This window comes from Pantherophis guttatus, chromosome 1 (assembly GCF_059756535.1).
Source record: "Pantherophis guttatus breed Tessera chromosome 1, ASM5975653v1, whole genome shotgun sequence".
In the NCBI taxonomy this organism is placed as follows: Eukaryota; Metazoa; Chordata; class Lepidosauria; order Squamata; family Colubridae; genus Pantherophis; species Pantherophis guttatus.
In genome coordinates, this window is record NC_142063.1 from 106,763,564 (window position 1) to 106,788,841 (window position 25,278).

A 25,278-nucleotide genomic window follows, 5' to 3' on the forward strand; every position below is an offset into this window, starting at 1 on the left:
TTCAAGTACTATGAGATCAATCTGTAAGTATGAATATTTTGTAAATGATATATCAGCATCCATGAGTAACTTACTTTTCACAGCTGATAAAACAACTACATCTCTCACAGTTTGTAATATTAATGTTAATTATTTAAAAAATTAATATTGTTTATCGAACAATTTCACAGTTAACAAATGATAATAGAGCCCAAGTTTTCTCCCACTGGTGTGATTGATTGATTGATTGATCAATTGATACATGCCATCAAATTATTATAGACCCTTGGTGATCTGGTCTTTCAGCTCTTCTAACAGCACCCCAAAACTGGGTGAATCCACCTTGCTGCTGGACATCCATTAGACCCTTCTCCAGAGACCTAGACTGGCTGATGTAAATATCTCCTAAATAAATGTTTAATATTGGGATATTTCATCAATAGAAAGGACTAAACTGGATTTCAGTGATGTTCCTTCTTTCATGACCTCTGAAAATCTGTTCTGAAGGATTATACAGTACACTCAAAATAGAAATGCTTATAGTTTTCCTTATGAACCGAAGTTATTCTGTTAGTGTTAAGAGTACTTAATATCCATTGAGGCAATAATAACTATGTTTCAAAACTATGTGAGAATTCTTGACCTAATTCCATGCTATTTGGTGACACAGGTGTTTCTGGGTACATCACAAGAGAAAAAAAAATGATTATTTGGAAGAGATAAATAATATAATCTCCAGTACGATCATCCAAAAGTAAACTTAACTTTGCAAGTTGGTCCTTTCTGCCACTTCTGCCACTTGCCAGCACCTCTATTTTTAAAATAAAATAAAATAATATTTAAATTAAAGTATCAGTTGAAGTGGAGAATCTGGGGGGGCTCAAAGTAAGGTATAGGCACATATAGTACTCTGGGAAATCTAGAAGGTAGATTGGTAAACTTAACTCTGCACATTACAGTATTAAATTCTGTACAGTATAAACTTTATCTACTCCACCCATCCCTAGATTTATAATGTTCTCTCCCAGGAATTTGTGCATAGAATGAAAACTTCTCTAACTAACAGACAGTAATGCTGTACAGGTAAAGTTGAGGATACTTTGATGTCACATACATAATGTCAAAGGGGCTACTCCATATTGTTTACATGTTTGTTTAAAAATGGTTGAATAAGGATATACTAACCTTCTTGGTTAGTAGCTGACCTGTATATTTCTTTCCACCAGTAAATGTACAATGGGCCAATGGACCTGTACAGAACAACCATGTCCTGGCACGTGTTCTTTGGAAGGCGGTTCCTTTGTCACCACTTTCGACTCTAAACCATACAGATTTCATGGTGTCTGCACCTATATCCTTTTGAAGGTATTTTACATATTAAAACTCTTGTTCAACTGCTACTCTTTAATTTCATCCATCACTTAACATTTTCAGAAGTATCTTCTTGGTATTAAAAATATTATCCTTTATTTAGAACATTCCTTTAAAACTCTCTTTTTAAGGATGTAGAGAGATATTCTCCAGTCCTTGGACTATGGTATTTTTTCCCATATTCTTTGCATGTTCTTTATTGTTTCCATGCCAGCCTCCTTTAACATCTCTATAGAGATTTCCCTGAAGTCTCCTATTTACTGGTTGTTTTAAAGTCTATTTGATATCCTCCTCAACCAGCATTGATTCCTCCCCTCCTCCTCCTTTTCTCTTTCTCAAAAGACAATGTAATCTGACTTGGCCTTTTTGTACAAGGTTCTTTCCATATATTCTTTCCGTCTTTTCCCCTCCATGTTCACTATCACTAAGTCTTTTCCAAGCACTTTATGACATAAGAGGTTGGAATCTTCCCATGGTTTCTCAAATATTCTTAAATCCTTTGTTCTTTTCCCTGTCATTTTCTTCTATACTTTATGAGTTCAGACAAACTATCACTTTTCACCTGTTATTTGAAGTTTACTAGCTTTTGCACAGTCTATTCTGGTTTCCTTAGATGCCATTTCTTAGCTACTTCTACAGCCTAGTTCTATAAACTTGTTAGATAGCTAGTGTGTTCTTTGTTATCTTCTAGCTCTTGTTTTATGCCTTCTATAAACTAAGAGTGCTACTCTGTTCTTAATTATTCAAATATATGCTCGCTGATGTCATTTGTTTATTTCAAGCTAAGTAGGTATAGGACTGAATACTGAAATCTTAATCTGCTTTCAGTATTTACTCTTGCAGAATAAAACTGCCATATTAACTGGTTATAGGGCCATCAAACTATATGTTTGCACATATAATTACATATAAAGCTTTTAGTAAATATTGTTTTATTTATATAACCAATTTGCAAATCTCACTACATAGAGAGGCAAAAACTTCATTGGGGAATTAGTTATTTCTATTATATTATTCCTGTTGTGCTTTCCTTTGTGTTTGTGTGCCTTCAAGTCAGTCTTGATTCTCAGTGACTACCTGGAAAAGTCCTTATAGTTTTTGGAAGAGGTTTGCCATTGGCTACTTCCTAAAACTGAGAGAGACTGACTGGCCCAAGATCACCCAGCTGGCTTTATGCTTAAGGCAAGACAAGAATTCACAGACTTCCATTTTCTAGCTTGGTGTCTTAACCACTAGACCAGATTGGCTCTCTATTCTCATTGCAGTATGGCTATTAAAGGACTAAACAACATTTTTATTAATATCTGCCAATACAGTTTTCTTAAAAACTGAAGCTATCTGCCCAGCTATCAATGTCAGCCTGACTGATCTGGACCCATATATCTTCTTTTGAAGGAATTCTTTTGAATTTCTTTCTAGCCTTTCTTAAAAAAAGAAAAAGTTAAATCAGATCATCAATGAATCATACCCCAGGATGCTGCCTATCTCTTTGTGAAGATTTCAACACATTTATACCTAAATTCTTCGATTATGTTTCTATCAAGTTGCAGTCCTTCAATCAATCAATCAGAATAGAGCTGGAAGGGACTTTTGAGGTCTTCTAGTCCAATCCCCTGCTCAATCAGAAGACCCTATAACATTTCAGACAAGTGATTGTCCCGTATCTTCTTAAAAACGTCCAATGAAGAAGCACCTACAACTTCTGAAGGCAACCTATTCCACTGGTTAATTGTTCTCACTGTTAGGAAGTTTCTCTTTAATTCCAGATTGCTTCTCTTCTTGATTAGTTTCCATCCATTGTTTCTTGTCCTGCCCTCTGATGCTTTGAAAAATAAGTTGACCCTCTCCTCTTTGTGGCAACCTCTCAAATTCTGCAATACTACTGTCATGTCATCCCTAGTCCTTCTTTTCTCTAGACTAGCCAAACCCAATTCCTGCAATCTTCATTCTCTTCTTCATAATTGTCTGGTGGAACATGTACCCTCTTGTTAGAAAAGACTGGTCCAAAAGAGAAGCTAAAATAAGGCTTAGTTTAAACTACCCCTTTCTCCATTTGGATGTAAAAAAGTAAAATGTGAATGAAACAAATGTGTTCATAAATATAATTGGTCCAGTGAGCCAGGATCCCCTGCATAGTAGCTCCATCCTGAGCATGAATATATGGATTGTTTCTGCAAAATGATGCATGATTTTATAAAATGCAAACATTTAACACAACTTATAAAGCTGGTGGGAACTTATAAAGCTGAAGGGATGTGGTGGTTCAGTGACTAAGACACTGAGCTTGTCGATCAAAAGGTCGGCAGTTCAGCAGTTCGAATCCCTAGTGCCATGTAATGGGGTGAGCTCCTGTTACTTGTCCCAGCTTCTGCCAACCTAGCAGTTCGAAAGCACGTAAAAAATGCAAATAGAAAAATTGGGACCACCTTTGGTGGGAAGGTAACAGCGTTCTGTGTGCCTTTGGCATTTAGTCATGCCGGCCACATAACCACAGAGACGTCTTCAGACAGCGCTGGCTCTTCGGCTTTGAAACAGAGATGAGCATTGCCCCCTAGAGTCGGGAACGACTAGCACATATGTGCAAGTGGAACCTTTACCTTTACCTATAAAGCTGGTAGAGTAGTGATAGAGAAGAAGTGAAAGGAGGTGTGTTTTTTTTTTCCTTCTACAAACATTGCATTTCTTTCTCTTTTAGAGCTCCATGTTACCACACAATGGAACTTTAATGGCTGTATATGAAAAGTCTGGCTTTTCCAATTCAGAGTCATCCTTGGCAGCTATCATTTATATCTCAGAAAAAGTAAGTATCCAACCCACTGATAATATTTCACCTGAGAATGTGAATACAATCAAATGTAGCCATTATAACATAGGAACATTATCCGCCCCATTGACATTCAATCTACTTAGTGGTGGATAATGTTTTCAGATACAAATACACAGAGTGCAGAACAGAGTGAAAGGTGAGAGAAATATGTGTGCCTGGAAGCAAAAATAATGATATGAAAAATTCTTTGAAGCATTGACCTGGTCTGCACATTATACAAAGCTATGTTTTGTTTAACAATGACTTTATTATGTAAATAACAATTGAGTAGTTCTTAAAATTGGTTTGCAGAGTCCCTGATGTGGTCACTCAATCTCACAAGATTTTAGCATTTTTCTCTGAAACATCAGGTTGTAATTCTTTCACAAAATTGCAAAGGTTTTAGGTGCAAATACTAAAAATATGTGAAACTTGATGGATTTGGTTTAAAGAAGGCTATTTTATTTATATATATTTTATAGTCTAAATCTAATCATAGGAAAGTTCAATATTTTGTTTGTCTTAGAACTAAGCCTGGCTTCTAATTCAGATTCTGTTTTATGCACAGGAGAAAATTGTGATTTCCAAGAATGAAGTGTTCAATGATGAGAATGAACTTAAGTGGTTACCTTACACATCAGGTAAGAGAAGGGAGAATATAGAACAAGCATTCAATAACTTGATGGTTTTGTCAACAATGTGCATATTACCTGTATATATTTTCTATGTTATTTGTATTAAGATGTATTATATTCCAGCTAGGTGGGACGCATATTTAAATAAACAAAGCCTAAAAGCAAAGTTTGCAAAAAGGTTTATGTTCAGTTTAAATCATGATTTACATAGATAAACTGCACTCAATATAATTTGGTTATCTGATCTATTTTATTTTAGGGGACATCATCATCTTCAGACAATCTTCAACTCACATCCAGATGCACACTCCTTATGGGTTGGAGATATTAATTCAAACTGATACAGTATTTCAAACTTACATTAAAGTTGGACGCCATTTCAGAGGCACAACCCGAGGTAAACAGTTTTCTTGATTGGTGACTTCTCTGTCTGAAAGCTGGAAGCCCTTGTCAACAAATAATTTCCAGAGTTTTATTTTCTACTAATGCAAATAGATGAACCTTTCTACTGAGAATTTCCTTTGGGACTGGGACATAGATATCATTATTGTTAACTCCATTATCCCCTTTCAAATAAATCCAAATTTGTAAAACAAGCCATTTATACAGGGATTTCTTTACTGAATCTGGAAGCCACGCAATATTGAGGTGAATGTACAGGTGGATTTTCTGTGCCAAACTTGAGGGGAAACTTGAGGGGTTTGTTGAATAGTTGTTAATCAGGAGTTATTCTGATTCTCTTCACTGTCTCCTTCTTTTGAGACTGTTATTTTTTTTTATTTAAGGAATGAATTAAGCTGCCCAATTCAGAGAGAGAGAGAGAGAGGGAGGGAGGGAGGGAGAGGGAGGGGGGAGGGAGAGGGAGAGAGAGAGAGGGAGCGAGATGACACACATAGACGCTCAATAGGACAAAACAGAATCATACACACAGACACACAAACACAAATGTTTTGTTACACAGAAAACAAAAAAGCATAAGTCTATTTAAATTGTAACCTATGTAATGACAAAACCAGTGTCATGAACACTGGAGGCAATGTGTGTGTGTGTGTGTGTGTGTGTGTAACAAAGTACTTATGCATGTCATGGGAATCAATAAGATATTTTTCATTACTGATATATAGTTTAAAAAATCCTTCCTTTTTTATCATTGTTACCTTCTCATTTCACCAGGGTTATGTGGTAACTACAATGGAGAAACCACAGATGATTTTATGACCAGTATGGATATTACTGAAGGAACTGCTCCTCTTTTTGTGGATTCTTGGAGATCTGGAAACTGTCCACCTGCTATTGAGCGAGATACAGATCCTTGTTCTATGAGTCAGCTGAACAGTATGTAAAGTCTTTGGTCCTTTGTGGGCATGGGAGTGGGGAAAAGATGTGAATTATGATAAATATGCACAAGGAAGGTAATAGAAGTTTTCACTTGTGGGGAAGAGAAGAAATGCTTATGAATAAGACTTCTAGGAGTATCACCACCTGATGGTTATTTATTTGTTTGTTTCATTCTGGTTCACCTCATGGCTCCTTTTAAAAGATTTGGAAAATTGTGTGTGAGAAGCAGTGTACTTTTCTTCCTGAATCGTTTCCTGATCTAAATCATCTCTCCCTCATGAAAAGCAGCTACGATTCTTGGTTATGGTTCTCTCATGGCTGTACTCAAAAGAATCTAGATCAGGGGTATCAAACGCCTGCAAGCCAGATCCGGCTAGCGGGGTGTTTAGATCTGGCCTGCAGGGCCACCCTGGAAATAGCAAAGTACTGGCCTGTGTTGCCTCTGCCAGTGAATTTTCACTGGCAGAGGGCTGCAGGAGGCCATCGCAGCCAAAAACGGAGCCCATTTTCGCTGCAGAGGGCTGCAGGAGGATCCCCCCAGCCCCGCCCCGCCCGTACCACCACAAGTGCCCACAACACGAGTGACGTCCAGCTGGCCACGCCCACCCCAGCAATGCTCACCCGGCCCTCTGAAGTCAAACACAACCCTGATGCAGCCATCAATGAAATAGAATTTGACATCCCTGATCTAGATCCAGCTATCCTACTCTTGCCTTACATAACATTGAACTAACTGTAAGTGAGGAATAATACATAGTTTTTTTGAGGAGATTAAATTTCTTTTTACAATAATAGCTGTAGCCTTTGCTATTATTATATAATAATAATATTTTGGTTGAAGAAGAGCTTTTTATAATATCTTACTTAATAACCTGACTAGGTGGCTCAGTGGCTAAGACACTGAGCTTGTCGATCAGAAAGGTCGGCAGTTCGGCAGTTCAAATCCCTAGTAGCAGAGGGTTAGACTAGATGATCTCCAAGATCCCTTCCAACTCTGTTACTGTTACTGTTAAACAGTGACAAAACAATGTTAAGTATTGAATAGTTTTGGTGATTTGATCTCCAACTGGATTGCATTCTCAGAGCTCAGGTATTGGCTAGCACAGTCCAAGGAATTATTATCTAAAGCTGCTGTCTGTAAATTCCCAACTCACAATCATACAATATAAATACAACCATGCTAAATTCATTTCCAGTCTGTGGGTGATAAGTTGTTATGGGAGAAGTATACGTTGTTTTTTAAAGTGTTAGGAGATGGTTAGCCACTAGAACAGTGAGTGATATGGCAGCAGTTATAATATATTATTTAAACATTGCCATTCTACTTAAAAAGCATAAACTTTTGAGTTTCAGCAATAACCACACAAAAGGGTACATCATGCTTATAACTGAATAAAAATATTCATGTTATATAAATGGGGAAATTAACTAGGGAATGGATACTTTATATTCAAAATTAAAAATAGATTAAAATTGACTAGGCTTCTAGGATCTTTAAGAAAAACATAAAAATATAACTTTCACTGGCATATGTAGTGAGAAATTCACCCAGGGAAATAATTACAATTCTAGTTTGACTCTGGTTTCCAAAGTTGTATTAAATTTTCATTTTAAGATTAGCTCTGGTATCATTGAACTTGTTTCATACCTGTTTTTTTTCCCCCTAGAAATATGTGCAGAGACCTACTGTTCTGTTTTAAAAATGAATACATTATTTCAGAAATGTCATTCTGTGGTGAATCCTGATCCATTTGTCAAGGTAGGGATTTTTGTGTTCTGAGGAGAAAAACTGCTGGACGTTAGATTATGAAATGCATGACAGAGTTCAGTAGCAACTGTTATTTGGGATTTGATATTTTTCCAGATTTATTTTAAATAATCTTTACCAGATCCACACACATTTTTAAGAGCTTATGTGATCTAAGGCAGGGGTCTCCAACCTTGGCAACTTTAAGATTTGTGGACTTCAGCTCCCAGAATTCCTCAGCCTGCTTTTCTGGCTGAGAATTCTGGGAGCTGAAGTCCACAAGTCTTAAAGTTGCCAAGGTTGGAGACCCCTGATCTAAGGAACCAAGGCCCTGGGTACAAACCAAGAGACCGTGACATTTAGTCATATTATGGGCATGAAAGCCAGCTAGGTAACTTTGGTCCATTCATACTCTCTCAGACCCAAAGGGCTGCTTTGTGGGGAAAAAAGAAGGAGGAAGGAATATTATGTATGTTCGTTAATATTATGTATGTATGTTCGCTGCCTTGAGTTATTTATAATAAAGGTGGGATATAAATAAATTAGACAAGATGGCAGAACAGAGGAATAGCAGGAATAATAACACTTTTAAAGAGAAGCATACAAAAGCTATCCGATTCCATCAAAGACATCTCTGGAAATAAATGGGAAGAAATATAGTTGCATCAGGTCTATGCAGACCTACTTCTTCTCCTATATGCTAGAATACAAACAATTTTCTGTGGCTTCTGATGTTACCCAGAGTCCCAAATATTAGGCAGAGACAGGCCTTGGAAAGGAAGAAATTAACCACACTGGGTAGTCCAATCCATAACAGCATCGAGAGATGGAACAGAACCCTCTATTCCACTGGACGCTCACTATAAAGCATCTTTGAACTGATTTATGGCTTCTGTAAAATTCAAAACTATTTTAGTGATAAATGGCCTTTTTTTCTCTAAAGGCCAAGCTAGCTTTTTTAAGATTGTCAACTCAACCAAATAATATTTTTCTCATCTTTTCTCTTTTCCCCCTCTTAAAAAAAGTATGTTTAGTCAGAAGAAGATCCCACTGGCTACTAGCATGTTCCCAGATAAATAGGTTTGGGATTGAAGCATTAAAGACTTCTTCTTTGTAGTCTGGAATGTCATATTATGATATGTGGAATCAGGATAATAAGACAAATTTGTAGTCCAGGCTAGAGAATTGCCAAATTTGCTAGAGCATTTCAGGAAACAATGCATTTTTTCTTACTTCAATTTGCACTACAGGATGATGAGTTTATACTAAAGGTAGATAATGTGAACTGATATACAATTCCTATCTGAAACTGCTCGACATTTGTTATGCTTATATGACTTGTAGCAGTAAAATTCCAATAAAAATATAGTTGAAAGTGGTCAATTTATCTTATCTTCGGCATTTTGTCAAGAGTTCTCACCGAATATTGCTATACCAGGCTCTTCAATTCTTCATTCTTTGTAGCTCAGACTACAAATTTCCCTTATTCTCCTGATAAATTATTCCACAAATAGACTCTCCAAATATATTTTATTGCTTTTATCAGTTTTATTTTTTTTAACTGTGGACATACATTGCTGGGTGTTTAAAATTAGTTTAACCCTTTGGGAAACTGTCAGAGAAATTTGGCAGAAAATAACATTTTAAACTTCTGAATATTTATGTATTTTCAGAATATGATTGTGAAAAAAAAAATAGCCACTTCACATTACCCAAAATGCTAAAATGAACCTTCTAAATTATAAGGAAATCAATATTTTGCAGTACTTCAACTAATCTTTCATTTAGTGTGCCATCCGAACCCATAGACACAGTTTCATTTTCATAACGAATACCGTCTTTATTTTTGAATACAGAGTACTATGCCTGTATTCCTCTGCGAAATGAGGACTTGTGTAAGGACATAGAGCTGCTCTAAAACAGTTTCATTATTCAATAACAAAACAAATTATATTAGCATGTTTCAGTGATATACACATGTATCTGAACTAGTTCTAGTGCTCCAGCATTCAAGATTTCTGATGTGTTACTGACTAAGTTCAACTTGTTTTCAGAGATGTCAATATCAAGCTTGTAACTATGAAGAGACCTTTCCATATATTTGTTCTGCTCTTGGTTCCTATGCCCGTGAATGTGCTTTAAAGGGAATATTTCTTTGGAACTGGCGCAGTACAGTCGACAACTGCAGTAAGTAGTCTCCAGATTAGTTTAAACTACAAGAATTCCCCACTTCATTAAATAGTTTTTATATAGAGTACTAAATATACAGGTAATCCTTGACTTATGACCACAATTGAGCCCAGAATTTATGTTGTTAAATGAAAAATTTGTTAAAAGAGTTATGGCCCATTTTACAACTTTTCGTGCCACATTTGTTAAATGAATCACTGCAGTTGTTAAATTAGTAGCATAGTTGTTACTTGTCAGAAAATCACAAAAGATGAGCGTATGACACACATCCCCAAGACACTGCAACCATCATAAATATGAACCAGTTATCAAGCATCCAAATGTAAATCATGTGATTATAGGAATGTTGCAATGGTCATAAGTGTGAAAAATGGTCATAGGTCACTTTTTCCAGTGCCATTGTAACTTCAAATGGTCATTAAACGAACTCTTGTAAGTTGAGGGCTACCTGTAGTTGATCTAGTCTTGATAACCTAAGTAGTAGTGGATCTTGCAATTCTTCTCATATAATGAAGACTCATATTTGTCGTTCTTATATTATCATGTCCACATTGAGCAGGTATTTGAGAAAACTACCGTCAGGATTCAACGGTTCTCTGAGATACTCCAACTCCTTTTCCAGCAGAAGTCTAGTTAGGTTCACACTGTGAATGAGCTTGTACACATAGTGTGCTAACACATTATGTAACTCGTTTCACCGGTAGTACACACCCAGAAAACTGGAGCTTATTTAGTAAGCTGTCATTAAATAACAACCTGAGCATGATGTAAAGGGGAGATGTTGTGTCACTGAATTTCCAAATACATAACAACTGATTTCTTGTGTAAAGAGAAACAGAGTCATTGAAAGTTTCTGACCATCCAAAGCTAATTATGCTGTTTGTGTCTGCAGCTGTATCTTGTACTGGAAATCAGACATTCAGCTACAATGCAGAAGCTTGCGACCGGACATGCTTATCCCTCTCCAGCAGAGAAACTGAATGTCACCCCACTGATGTGCCTATTGATGGCTGCAATTGCCCAAAAGGAACCTACCTGAACCACAAAAATGAGTGTGTCCAGAAAGCTCAGTGTCCTTGCTACCTGAAAGGCAGAAAGATCATTCTAGCAGATCAATACACCGTCATCGATGGAGCTACATGGTAAGCCTTTATTGACATCTTTCTGTTAACATTTTTCCACATCAGTTGAAACATGGTTGTTGAACACTAAGCTGGTTCAAAAGGAAAATTATAGCTTTTCCTAAATGATTCAGGCTCAGACTTTGTGTAAAAATTCTTGAATCTAAATATCTGTAAGAGCATTTTAATATACCCTTTCTTTTTTAGCTACTGCATTAATGGAAATCTGACTTGTATCGGCAAACCAACAAATCTCTTAGGTATGGATCTCATTTTCTTTCCTAGTGTATCCTTTTCCCCTACATGACAGAAATATGACATTATGCTTGTCTTATTTCCCTTTGCAGAAATCTGCAGCCCCCCCAAAAAGTACATTTTATGTTCAGCCTCCTCAGGAAGTAAATATGGGGCTGCTTGTGCACCAACATGTCAAATGCTGGCCACTGGAACGGACTGTGTGAGTCAATACATTTGTAATACTTAAGGGCTATCAAAAGCATGTGAGAGATTGCTGTAGCTGTATGATAGAAAGACTAGTTGCACTAATTCTATGATGAAATATCCTTCTGAAATGTTACCTCTTTACAAGCCAGACTAAAGCTTGGCCCATGAAATGAAATGCATGTTCTTGGAATATTGATAGCCTCATGCAAAAGAAAATGATCATAAATACAAAATAGCAGCAATATTTCCCAAGTATCTAAATGATCAAGGGAGAGAGCAGGATTATCAGTTCTAGTCATCACTGCATTGGGACTGAAGTTGAGTCCACAGTTCAGTTAGTTCCTTATGGGTGATATGATTCTGATGTTGCATCAAATTAAAGAGACAAAAACCTTCCTGCAATGGGTTAATATCAAAGGGGCTGTGGGTGATGAGAGCTGTTTCATCTCAGAAGATTATAACTCTGTGCTTGCAAGCAAAGAAAATGAGAAATGCTCTGCCCATTTCCCATCCTATCAGCTTTACACTGCAGCAGAAAAAGAATAAACCTACAGCATGATAGCCACTACAGCCTGTTTATATATTTCATGAATTTGGAGGTTGCAATTCTAGATCTCTTTTGCTGGGAGCAAGGTCCACTAAATTCAGTGGGTTGCACAAGTAAGCATGATCGTACCGTAAATCTCATTCCTCCAGTCTCAATACCGGTATGTGCTTTCATTTTAGACAAGTTTGGGTGGCTATTCATCTTCCTAGTTCCAAAGCCACCATCTGATATCAAGTTTAAAATGTTAGACTAGCCCAGGGAGACTCAGTTTCAAGTCCACCCTCAGCCACAGAAGTTCACTAGGTGACTTTGGGCCAGTCATTCCCTTTTGGGTCTATCTTCCTCACTGGATAGTGGAAAGGGAAAATGGGAAGAAGAAGCACTTTCTACATTGCCTTGAGCTCTTGCACAAGGCAGAATGGAAATCTAAGAAATAAGATAAACAATAAGTAACAAACAGACTAAAGCATATGGAAGCAGATGCTCTTTATAGGTTAACACAATGATGTGGAATTCGTACAAGAATGTGGCCCAATGGTCCAACTACATGAAAGAGCTATTGTCAAGGAATTGTTAAAAAAGCACATCTGGACCTATATTTTTTTTATGGGAAAGATGAGGAGAAGTGGAATCATATGTTCATCTGCTGTATACCATCATGTACTGTATATTCTCCCTGACACATGGATAGTTGTCATAAATCACCGTCTCTTTTGCAGCTGGGGTAATATATAAAGAATATCATTTATTTTCACTGATAATCAATTGTTACAATGACACCATGGTATCAAGCAATTTTTGCTTTTGACAAAGTTTATGAGGACTGTTAAGTTGATTCACAGCTTTAAAATTAAGTTTCTACTGGGAAAGCCTGCAAGAATATGAACACATCCTTATAAAAATCTTGAAGCAGCATTTGGAAAACTGATTATTGTTTAATTTCATAAAATCTAGTATCAGTCTTGTTATTGTGTTTTCTGAGACTACACCAACTCACCACGTTTATAATAATGCTATTTATTGTTGTCATTTAACAGTGTAAAACAATCATGGAGAAGTTGAATGTACTTCATATATTTTTTAAAAATGCTCAGTAGTTCAGTAAAGCTAGGTGCATCTGTGCTTTAGGTACCCTTAGTTTTCCATATGCTGTTGTTAGTACATGACAGTATCTATATGCCTGATCTTTTCCAGATTCCTACCAAATGTGAATCTGGATGTGTTTGTGCACCTGGATTGTATGAAAAGCTAGATGGTACATGTGTGTCACCTGAGGAGTGTCCTTGTGAATATGGTGGCATTTCATATGAAAAAGGAGAAGAAATTAACACTGGGTGTAATACATGGTAAGATTTCTCATCCTAATCATTTGCATCCTTGGCCAAATTTCAATTCAATTAATAATTCATATGCCTAGGAAATGTCACATCTCTGTTTCTATACAGTTCATTACACTCCAGCTAGTGAAGCATCGCTAATCGAATATGTGAACTTAGAAAATAAAATTAGTGTCATATGAAAACACCAAGGGAATTGTTTTTACAAAGCAGCATGCAAACTTTTTATCCATTTCAAATCTTTCTAACAAGTACTTTATGTCTTATCAGTACCTGCACAAGAGGAAAATGGAAGTGCATTCAGAATTCCATGTGCTCTTCAACATGTAGTCTCTACGGGGAAGGTCATATCACCTCCTTTGATGGACAGCACTTTGCATTTGATGGCAACTGTGAATACATATTAGCTATGGTATTATCTCTTTTATTGTATCTTGCACACCTGTGGATAATGTCCTTAAAACATGGCAATTAGGTATGCTAAAACTAATAAAATAATTCAAGCCCTGTAGTTTAGAGTAAGCCCAGGTAGTCCTTGAATTACAACCATTCATTTAGTGACCATTCAAAGTTCCAACAGCACTGAAAAAAAAAATGACTTGCAACCAATCCTTGCACTTAAAACCATTGCAGCAGCTCCATGATCACATGGTCAAAATTCAGGTGCTTGGCAATGGCATACATTTATGACAGTTGCAGCCTCCCAGAGTCATGTGATCGCAGATTTGTGACCATCCCAGCCATCTTCTGACAAGTAAAGTCAAAGGAGGAAGTCGGGTTCACTTAACTACACGATCATTTAACTGCAGCAATTCACTTAACAATCATGGCAAAAAAAAGTCAGAAAATCATGAGTCACTTAACAACAGAAATTTTGGTCCCCATTGCATTCATAAGCCTAGGACTATTTATTTATTGATTTGATTTGATTTGATTTGATTTGATTTCTATACCGCCCTACTCCTGAAGGACTCAGGGCGGTGCATAGCCAAACAATAAAATACATACATACAAAATTTAAAAGTGGAATTAAAATCAAATTAAATAGTTTTGGCCCAGACAAATTAAAACCCCAATCAATTTAAAACCAATTTTTAAAATTTAAATATATAAAATACTAAAAAATATTAAAAATTAAAAATCTACCAGTACTACCAGTACTGGTAGGACTACCAGAACTGAGGAAAAAAGACACTCTGAAATATTTATGCTCTCTCTTTTAAATTAGGATTGGAGCAGGGGTGTCAAACTCATGTCATCACGGCAGCATCACATGATATATCGGGCCTTTTTTCCCCCTTCGCTAAAATGGGTGTGGGGTGGCCAGTGTGTGACGCATCCGGCCCACGGGCCAGGAGTTTGACAGCCCTGGATTAGAGGGAAGCTTTATGACAGAATGCCATAGCCTGACCTGTGATTTCAGGGCTAATGTGACTTTTTGGATATGCCACAGAATTGAAACATGACTGCCAAGAATCGCCACAGAATTGTAACATGATTGACAGGAAAAATTATTAAGTATGTGGTGAGGGATCTAGTTTAGTGATGGGATTCAAATAATTTAACAACCAGTTCTCTGCCCTAATGATTTCTTCCAACAACCAGTTCAGCAAACTGCTCAGAAAGTTAACAAGCGGTTCTCCCGAAGTGGTGCGAACTGGCTGAATCCCACGACTGATCTAGTTATATTTAATTTATTCAAAATAAAGTATAATTTAATTAAATCACATTTGGTTTTTGTTCCTAAACCAACCTTTGTCCTAATCTTGACCATTTGTTTTTAGTGCAGACCTTCACACTGAAAAAGTGTTATGTACCTGAACTTTATATTATTAGTTCCCTGATTTACACTTCTGGAGTTGGCAACAAGAGCTTTTCCTGACCAAAAAAAAAAAAGTAATATCAAAATAGATGCATTTTCACAGAAAAGCTAGCCTATAGAAGCAACACCTTCATCATCTAATGTTTTTGTATGGCTTTCTCTGCACATAATGCATTGCATTTTTATTGTTAAATATCATTCCTACATTTAAAAATGGTACAGACAGGAACTCTAACGAATTCAAAGAATATCTGCTAATATCTCCTTTCTATTTTAATTCCCTTTCCACTAGTCCACACTCAGATCTTGCTACTTTTTATGCACTTTACATATAGGAAAACAAATGAGACTAAAATTATGTTAAGCATTAAGGAGATGATCTTTGACATCACTAAAGAAAAACTGGAAATAACTTTACCTAAAAAGGAGAATGAATGAGGACTGAGATCTGCTTACAATGATAACTGATAGATATCCTTTTACTCTTGTTTAAATAGAAGTGGAATGTACTGTAACAGAAAACATTTTGCCCAGGTGGGCTTTATCATAAGATAACTTCAGTGTTCATTATTCCTCATAATTAATCATCCTGAAGCTGGAATTGAGTGAATCAACTCTTCAAACAGAGAATGCCTTCAAAAACAGGAGCATCCACTGACAGTCCTATAGGCAGAACCATATACTAGGAGATCTGGTTACCTAAATTGAACCTTACCTCCCTAGTGCAAAGCTCGATCAATATCATTGTTAGATCAAATATCCTTCAGTCTGCTTGTGTCTAGGATTCCAAAAGCCTGAGAGGCTGTATTTGTACCTTAATTCATTGCATGTATTTTTGCTATCCTGAATAAACTAATTATTATCTGGCTGTGCATTCCCTCCTAGGATGGCTGTGACATGGCTAAATCCCCACATACTTTTAAAATAGTGACTGAAAATGTTGTCTGTGGAAATACGGGGGTCACGTGTTCCAGAGCAATCAAGGTCTATCTTGGGGTAAGAACATGCTATAGTTACTATTATGCATGAGAAAGAGTGTTGCCATGCTGAGGGAATGGACAGAGACTTGAGAAAAGAGAGTACTATTTGTTAGGAAGGAAGCTGATAAAATACTAATCAGTGGTGCATTTTAAATGACACTGTACTCTACTTTTAAAAAATGGTCCACAACTCCCAGTGACTTGCACTACAATCATACCCGGGGGGTAGTTGTGATGAGAAGTATTTTTTCAAATCTTAGGTAGTGTGCATGGTGACCTTTTTTTCCTTGACAAATCAGATCTGTCCCAGTGTGATATATGGGAAATGTAGAAAGAGCTGCTTATAACAAGTCAGATCCGTCTAGCCTAATAAAGTCTACTCTATGGCAGCAACCTTTTCTTTCTACCTCCTATTTAATTGTCTCAAAGGTGCTTTTATCTTATAAATAAGATATAAATCCTTCCATTGTTATAATTGAAGAAGCTTCTCAGATGAGAAGTGAAACATCTTCAAGGAAAAAAAAGGAAGTCCAGTTGTCTTTTGAAAAAAAAACACCTTTGGGATAACCATGACCTGGATGACTGAAAATCTCCATAGACATTCTCCTATTTAATTCCTTTTTTTATTGAAAGTCCCTGAGATTTAGTCTGATTTTTCTACACTCTGCAACTGAGCTGTGATCTCTCTCCTCATGCCCAATCATATCCGTCTTGGTTTGTTACAACATATTCTCTCTTAGGCTGGGCGTGTTGGGAAGGGTTTAAATGGAAATAGAAATAGATCTGATACTATTTTTTCACTTTCATATATTTTCTTGACAGAATCTGACAATTGTCATGGGAGATAAAACATTTACTGTTTATGGTAGCAATCCTCTGGTACATTTCTTCATAGAAGAAAATACACTCCACTTGATTATTCAGATCGCAATCCCTGGCAAATACAATATGACCTTGATCTGGAACAGGCACATGAATCTATTCATCAAGCTTTTCAGAGAAACAAAGGTAATTGGAAGTAGATTCCTGATATGTTTGTCAAGCTTATTTTCCAAGGGAAGTAGCACATGTATTTCAACTTCAGGCATTAAAACCATACCTTATCATTTCAGCATCTGAGGTACACATTCTCATCAATTTAACCATAAAAAGCAACTGTTTGTTTGTTTGTTTTTCACACCTTAACCACCCATCTCCCCCAGAGCAGCTCTGGTGGTGAACAATTTAATCAATAAAATTAAGCATTAATATTGTTATTAACAATAAGAGTTGAATGCCCTTCTATGACATAGTTAATCAATGCCTGAAGTTTTGTATTCTTTTTCAACTCTCAGAAAATGGATTTCTGTGACATACGTATAAAGTTGAATAACTAATTTCAACATCATGATATGTTCTCCTAGATATCATAAGATGAAAGCAGAAATCAGGCAGGCACATTTGCTGAGTTCACACACCATGCCAAAGCTTTTATTTTCCTTTGGTTTTTGCTTTAGCCTAGCATTGTGTGTGTGCGGATTTATCTAGTGATTTTCAAATCATAGCGTTTGGCATCGTGTTATGAACAATGCTATTACTGGAAGCTAAAACATATGAAGAACAGTTGGAGGAACTGGGTATGTCTAGTTTAATGAAAAGAAGGACTAGGGGAGACATGATAGCAGTGTTCCGATATCTCAGGGGCTGCCACAAAGAAGAGGGAGTCAAACTATTCTCCAAAGCACCTGAGGGTAGGACAAGAAGCAATGGGTGGAAACTCATCAAGGAGAGAAGCAACTTAGGACTAAGGAGAAATTTCCTGACAGAACAATTAAACAGTGGAACAACTTGCCTCCAGAAGTTGTGAATGCTCCAACACTGGAAGTTTTTAAGAAGATGTTGGATAACCATTTGTCTGAAGTGGTGTAGGGTTTCCTGCTTGAGCACAGGTTGGACTAGAAGACCTCCAAGGTCCCTTGCAACTCTGTTATTCTATTCTATGGCTTGGCTTGCACTCAACAAGTCCACAGCATAGTGCAGTTTGCAAGAGCTATCCAGCATTCATTTTCTAGGATTATATTTTTAAAGGCCCATCAAACACATAGGCATGTTTTCTCTGTTCAGAACTACCCTCAGTTGCTCCTATTTGTAAGAGGAGAAAGACACAGCTTCCTGTATTTTTTTTCTCTAAAGAAAGGAAGCAACAGGGGATTGTAATTTTCAACAAATAAATGGATGACTAAATGGGAGGCTGGCCGATTTCTCTTGTCTCCTCTGCTGCTGCTGTGCTAGCAATTATCTGCACAACCTAAAATTACCAGTGTCTCTTTTGTATGTACGAAAAGATACGTATTTTATGGGTCAATGCGTTTTCCACAAATGATTTATTTTTTTAAATTTTATTTTAAACTAGAATCATCTTTGTGGCTTATGTGGTAATTACAATGGCAATGTAAAAGATGATTTTGAAACACGGAGTAAATACCTAGCATCCAACGAATTTGTGTTTGTGAATTCCTGGAAAGAAAATCCTCTCTGTGGAGATGTGTCCTTTGCAGCTGATCCCTGTACCAAGAACCCCTATCGCAAAGCGTGGGCAGAGAAACAATGCTCTATTATCAACAGTCCAGTATTTGCCCCCTGTCACAATAAGGTAAATGCCTGAATGCCTTTATATTATATTATATTATATTATATTATATTATATTATATTATATTATATTATATTATATTATATTATATTATATTATATTATATTATATTATATTATATTAATGCCTTTAATATATCCTGTGCCTCTATACAATATTAATCTCATTAGCATCCAATTTTTCTTACTATTATCACTGACTGGCCTTTGCTGAACACAAGGATTAGCTTTTCTAAAACAACCATTTTCAAACTAACGTTTTGTTCCCCGCTACAGGTGTACCGGATGTCTTACTATGAATCTTGTGTCCGGGACTCATGTGGATGTGACAGTGGAGGAGATTGTGAATGCATGTGCGATACCATTGCAGTCTACGCAAAAGCTTGCTTAGACGCTGGTGTCTGCGTTGACTGGAGAACTCCTGACTTCTGCCGTAAGTTTCTTCTTCTTGAAAAAAGAAAATTGAAATTCTAAGTTTCCTGGAGAGCAACTTCAAAGACTTTGCTCCCTTTTCAGATTGTCGTATAGTATGTCTGAACTGAGAAGGGAAGTTATTAAAATAAAGAAATGTTTGGTGTAACTAGAACGCAGGCTATCCAGCTCACAGGCTAACTGGGGCTTCCTAATAAGGTCAGTCATGATAGACAACTTCCAGCACAGACTATTTGTTTTTTGTATCAGTCTTTACAAAGCTGCAAAAAGCCATTAATTATCTTCTGTCTGCAATTTCAGGCAAAGAAAACTAACCAGGATACAGGATATGCTTTAGCTCCAAGGAGCATTCTGACAATGCTAAGAGTATACATTAAAACATCTTAGATTATTGAGCCATTTGCAAAGAATAGAAAATGGAATGGAATGGAATGGAATGGAATGGAATGGAATGGAATAGAATAGAATAGAATAGAATAGAATAGAATAGAATAGAATAGAATAGAATAGAATAGAATAGAATAGAATAGAATAGAGACCTTGGAGGTCTTCTAGTTCAACCCCCTGCTTAGGCAGGAAACCCTATACTGTTTCAAACACATGGTTGTCCAATCTCTTCTTAAAAACTTCCAGTGTTGGAGCATTCACATCTTCTGGAGGCAAGTTGTTCCACTGATTAATTGTTCTAGCTGTCAGGGAATTTCTCCTTAGTTCTAGGTTGCTTCTCTCCTTGGAAACTAATTGTTTCCACCCATTGCTTCTTGTCCTGCTCTCAGATGCTTTAGAGATTTCCTTGACTTTTGGAATGAGTCATAAAATCCACTGGTGGTTCATTTCTTTTAAATTTAATTCTGTACAGATCTCTATGTATCAGAAATCAACTTGACAACTTGATGGTCAACTTGATTTTCTCATCACAGAACATTGGCATCACTGTTATAATTTATTATCTGTCTAGGTGAGCTTGTGGATAAGTGATTTCTGTGATCTACTGAACAATAATTTTCTTTACTTACTTTTAGCTGTATACTGTGACTACTTCAACACCCATAAGAGGATTGGCATGGATTATAGATATGTCAATGAAGTAAATTGCACTTGGCATTATCGCCCCTGTAAATGTCAAAATATGTTACCAGTAACAGAAGTCAATGTTGAAGGTAAAGTGAGATGGTTTGCCTTTTTCAGAGTACAAACTGTATTAGCCAAGGGTGTAGCAACTGTATCCCATAAATGATGGCCCCATGACAACTCTTTCTCACTACTTTTTCTTGATATTTGCCACCAGATATAACTCCAGACACTTGTCCAAATATTTAGAGCAATTTCCTTAAATTCATCTTACTGCACTGATTTCATGACTATGCTTAGCTTGTCTCAGTTTTCAACACTGAATTCATTGAATAACTGTAGTTGAGGTTTATGAGGCTTAAATAAAAAAAGAGATCTGAAGTTGTTAATATTAAGAATTATAATGTGTAATTAATTAACAGATACAAGGACTAGCCAATTAGTAGAGTGTTGCAGAGAATGCTGGCTTCTTCAAATAATTTGTCCTCAAAAATCTACTGAAATAGATTCCAATCATACACTGATGATCCCTATCTATTCCAGACTGTGGAAACATAACTATTCAGCTTCACTTTTGATATCCTATCATCAATATTAGAAGATTAATTAATAGTTAAAACATTATATAACTGCAATATTTAAAGGGAATCTTTAATCTTGCAACAGTCAAATGGTCTAGGCTAGGGTCTGATGCAACAAACTAAAGAAAGCTAGCAGAAATTAACAAAGATACAATTTTTTTTTAAAAAAAGTTGGTCAATATTTTTCAGAATGTTGTGTGGAAAGAAATGGGCCCAGGTGCTGAAATTTGGAAATATGCGATAGTTAATTGTCCAAGGCTCATTTACACATGTTAGTAATCTCTTAATTCTTATTTCAAAAGCAGTGTTTAGTTAAAAGGATGCATAATGTTCAAGATGTATTTTACCCTTTCTTTCAGGCTGTTACAACTGTTCACATGAAGAGTACTACAATTCAAAACAGAAAGCCTGCGTACCATGTGGTAAGAAAAGAGGTGCAGTTTTATATACCAAACTCTATATTCAGAAATGTTCTTCAAGTCTATCCAGCTTTACTGGTTTCATTATTATGAGCATAGTGTAAGGAATATTTTGTAATCAACTCTTAAACACTGAGTTTTGTTGGTCTATCTGCTTATTAGGATATGTGATAATTTAGGAAATATACTGTGTATATTATGGTGGCTGGAAAATCATTTTTAATTTTTAAAAAATAGATTTTTCTTGAATGGGATTGTTAATGCTGAGCATTTCTGCAATTATATACATCTTAGAATGTAGCTTCACAATGGAAATGGACACAGTATGGAAAGTATACCACTGGCAGTTATTTTATTCAACAATAGCTTGCCATCAGAATTGTGTCAACAGATTACAGTTACTTCATTCTTAATAGTTGGTCAGATGAATGCACCCTAAATTCACGTGGCAAAATCAGTTACACAAGCCCAGATCATCATGGTACAGGTAGTCCTCATTTAACAATGGCAATTGGGACCTGAAACTCCATTGTTAAGTGGTCCATTTAATGAATGTGACACAGTGGTGGGTTTCAAATTTTTTTACTACCGGTTCTGTGGGTGTGACTTGGTGGGCGTGGCATGGCTTGGTGGGCATGGCTTGGTAGATGTGGCAGGGGAAGGATACTGTAAAATCTCCATTCCCTCCCCACTCCAGGGGAAGGTTACTGCAAAATCCCCATTTCCTCCCGATCAGCTGGGACTTGGGAGGCAGAGAATAGATGGGGGCGGGGCCAGCCAGAATTTTTACTACCGGTTCTCGAACTACTCAAAATTTCCGCTACCAGTTCTCCAGAACTGGTCAGAACCTGCTGAAACCCACTTCTGGTGTGACATCATGTGACCATACTGCTTTATGACTGGATTTCTGGCACTTTTGGCTGCTATCATTAAGTGAGGACTTTACATCACTGTGACCTACAACTTCCTGGCAGTTTCCCCATTGACTTTGCTTCTTGGAAGCCAGCAGGAAAGATTGCAAATTGCTATCACATGTCCAAAAGATACTGTGATAGTTGGAAGTGTGGATTGGTTACTCAGCCTCCAAAATGCAATCATGGAACTGCAAAGATTACATGCAAGCAACTTGTAAGTACGAGGACCGTTTATAAATACCATACATTTAGTGTCAACATAACTTCAAAAGGTCTGTGAGTGATTGTTAAAGTGAGGACTACCTGTATTCACAAGATATGTGCATTTACTGTACATTATGTAGTCATGTGATTCCTTGCCAGTAAAAACTATATGTTGATAGGACATCAAAATGAAACAAATTAGTGCCCCAAGATCTCTGGATCCTTTTCACAATATAAAACATTTTATAGTTTATATTTCACGTATGCTTTCTTTTCACAGAACAGCCACCTATCCCCACTCCAACTGTAACAGGTAAATACAAAATTTAAAATATCTGTATTTTAAGTGTATGTTATTGCATTTTTTCTATTTCTATATTCCTATGATTTTCCTATGATTTTGAAAGAAATATGTGGGACCCGTAACCTAGGCAAAATGACTGAAACATGCATTAGGGACATCCCAAAAAGCAACTAGACTTTGTTTTCTCCTTGAAGATGTTTCACTTCTCATCCAAGAAGCTTCTTCAGTTCTGACTGAATAGAGGAGAATGGAAGGATTTGTATTCCTTGCAGTTATCTGGTCTTTAACAGAGTCATTGAGGCCACTTGGGGATAGTATTGTGGCTTGCCAATGGCATTGTCGTTCAGTAGTTATAGGAAATTGAGAACTTTTTCCTTATAACTGCTGGTAGGATCTGTACCATTTGAAAGACAAAGATTGCTTTTTTGAACCAGCAAAGTCCACATTTTGTACAAAGAGGACCACTGGTTTGAAAGAGGGTTCAAAAAGACCATCTACATAGGGACCTCCAACTTTGGCAACTTTAAGACTTGTGGACTTCAACTTCCAGAGTTCCTCAGCCAGCAAAGCAAAGCCGCAGATGGGGACTGCAGCCAAGAAATTAAAAGATGCTTGCCCCTGGGGAGGAAAGCTATGGCAAATCTAGACAGCATACTAAAAAGCAGAGACATCACCCTGCCAACAAAAGTGCGTATAGTCAAGGCTATGGTTTTCTGAGTTGCAATGTATGGCTGTGAAAATTGGACCATAAGAAAGGCTGAGAGACAAAGAATTGAGGCCTTTGAACTATGGTGCTGGAGAAGACTCCTGTGAGTCCCTTGGACTGCAAGGTGATCAAACCAGTCAGTCCTAGAGGAGATCAACTCTGACCAGGGCCGGATTTAGATGAAAAGAGGCCCTAGGCTATTCCACTTATGAGGCCCTTTCACCTATAGTGAAAGTGTAATTTTAATTTTGCTAACAATTTGAATGTAGGCTCCTCTTGATCTTGAGGCCCTAGGCTGAAGCCTAGTTAGCCTATAGGAAAATCCGGCCCTGACTCTGACTGCTCTTTAGAAGACCAGATCCTGAAGATGAAACTGAAATACTTTGGCCACCTAATGAGAAGGAAGGACTGACTGGAGAAGAGCCTAATGCTGGGAAAGATTGAGGGCAAAAGAAGAAGGGGATGACAGAGAACGAGGTGGCTGGATGGAGTCACTGAAGCAGTAGGTGTGAGCTTAAATGACTCCAGAAGATAGGAGGCCTGGAGGAACATTATCCATGGGGTCACGATGGGTCGGACATGACTTTGCAACTAACAACAACAACATCTCAATGGAGGGGGAGAACAATGACACCACCTATCTTCTGTTTACAACACAGTCCTTTCAGGTTCCACACCCATTTGCATTCTGATTTAGGTGATCCTAAGGGCATAGATAAGCCCCCATGTAGCCTTGAAGTGAAACATTTTCAAGGAAAAAAACAAGAAAATCCAGTTGTGTTTTGAAAAAGCATCTTTGGGACAACCATGGCCTGAATGACTGAGAATCTCCCCAGACATGCTTCAGCGACATTCAGAAGTGGCTCAGGAAGACACTTCCCTGGTACATCCCCAATTTACAAACATTGAAGAATCTTGAATTTTTAGTGCTGAATTTCAGCTGGAAACTGTTAAAACAATAATATAATATTTGGTTTGGTTTGGTTTGCAAAACAAATGGTACAGTAGGTATGTTATGATTATCCCAAAGGTGCTTTACCTAACAATCTCAACTTTCATTCCCAAAATGTATAATAAATACAGACTGTCCCCAAATAAGGAGAGACCAAATCTCTGCTCTCTTTATGACATCATTATATTATTATCATTCCTTTTATACTCTCCCAGGGAAAGGAACCCTGATCCTGAACTATACAAGGTGTTAATAATTTTCCTTTTCTCCTTTTCCTTTCAAACTTTACGTAAGTCTAATCCTATTTTTTTAATGTTTTACATTTTTGCAGCCACCACAATCTCACCGCACACCATAACTACACCGGAAACTACAGCAACTTCATCTACTTCTCCAGTATCAAAACCCACTGTCTTCCCAGAATCTTCAATACCAAGCACTTTGAAGATCACTTCCACTACCACGATTCCTCACACCAGCACCATAGTGTCTACACATTTTACTGGTATGTCATTCCCCAAAGCCATACAACAGTGGCCTCATCTGCACCTTTAAAGAACTAGCACATATCTCCAAGCATTCTCTACATTCCCAATTGTGTTTGTCAATTTTAAGTCAATGCCAATCTTGCAGGATCCAATCTGGGTTAGTCATTAAAACCAGTTTAGTCTTCTGAGCTTCTAGACACATTCTAATGAGAGAGAAGTTCCCTGAGGATGGTGGGTTCCAGCACTAGTCTGAAAGCTTGG

The 25,278-nt window shown here is 37.1% G+C and overlaps 1 protein-coding gene across 1 annotated transcript in view; it reads left to right on the forward strand.

Moving 5' to 3' along the window:
* The window catches only part of MUC6 (mucin 6, oligomeric mucus/gel-forming), an 83,640-nt gene that overhangs the window by 30,186 nt on the left and 28,176 nt on the right, over nucleotides 1–25,278 (forward strand). Inside the window, exons 12-31 of the mRNA XM_087883298.1 lie at nucleotides 1,206–1,344; nucleotides 4,046–4,150; nucleotides 4,725–4,797; nucleotides 5,051–5,188; nucleotides 5,965–6,126; nucleotides 7,797–7,888; nucleotides 9,931–10,063; nucleotides 10,959–11,208; nucleotides 11,395–11,447; nucleotides 11,535–11,644; nucleotides 13,373–13,524; nucleotides 13,786–13,927; nucleotides 16,223–16,333; nucleotides 17,140–17,325; nucleotides 18,710–18,949; nucleotides 19,223–19,379; nucleotides 20,401–20,538; nucleotides 21,390–21,452; nucleotides 22,848–22,880; nucleotides 24,861–25,034. Of these exons, the coding sequence (XP_087739424.1) occupies nucleotides 1,206–1,344; nucleotides 4,046–4,150; nucleotides 4,725–4,797; nucleotides 5,051–5,188; nucleotides 5,965–6,126; nucleotides 7,797–7,888; nucleotides 9,931–10,063; nucleotides 10,959–11,208; nucleotides 11,395–11,447; nucleotides 11,535–11,644; nucleotides 13,373–13,524; nucleotides 13,786–13,927; nucleotides 16,223–16,333; nucleotides 17,140–17,325; nucleotides 18,710–18,949; nucleotides 19,223–19,379; nucleotides 20,401–20,538; nucleotides 21,390–21,452; nucleotides 22,848–22,880; nucleotides 24,861–25,034 (2,651 nt within the window). The remainder of the gene's footprint in view (nucleotides 1–1,205; nucleotides 1,345–4,045; nucleotides 4,151–4,724; nucleotides 4,798–5,050; nucleotides 5,189–5,964; nucleotides 6,127–7,796; nucleotides 7,889–9,930; nucleotides 10,064–10,958; nucleotides 11,209–11,394; nucleotides 11,448–11,534; nucleotides 11,645–13,372; nucleotides 13,525–13,785; nucleotides 13,928–16,222; nucleotides 16,334–17,139; nucleotides 17,326–18,709; nucleotides 18,950–19,222; nucleotides 19,380–20,400; nucleotides 20,539–21,389; nucleotides 21,453–22,847; nucleotides 22,881–24,860; nucleotides 25,035–25,278) is intronic.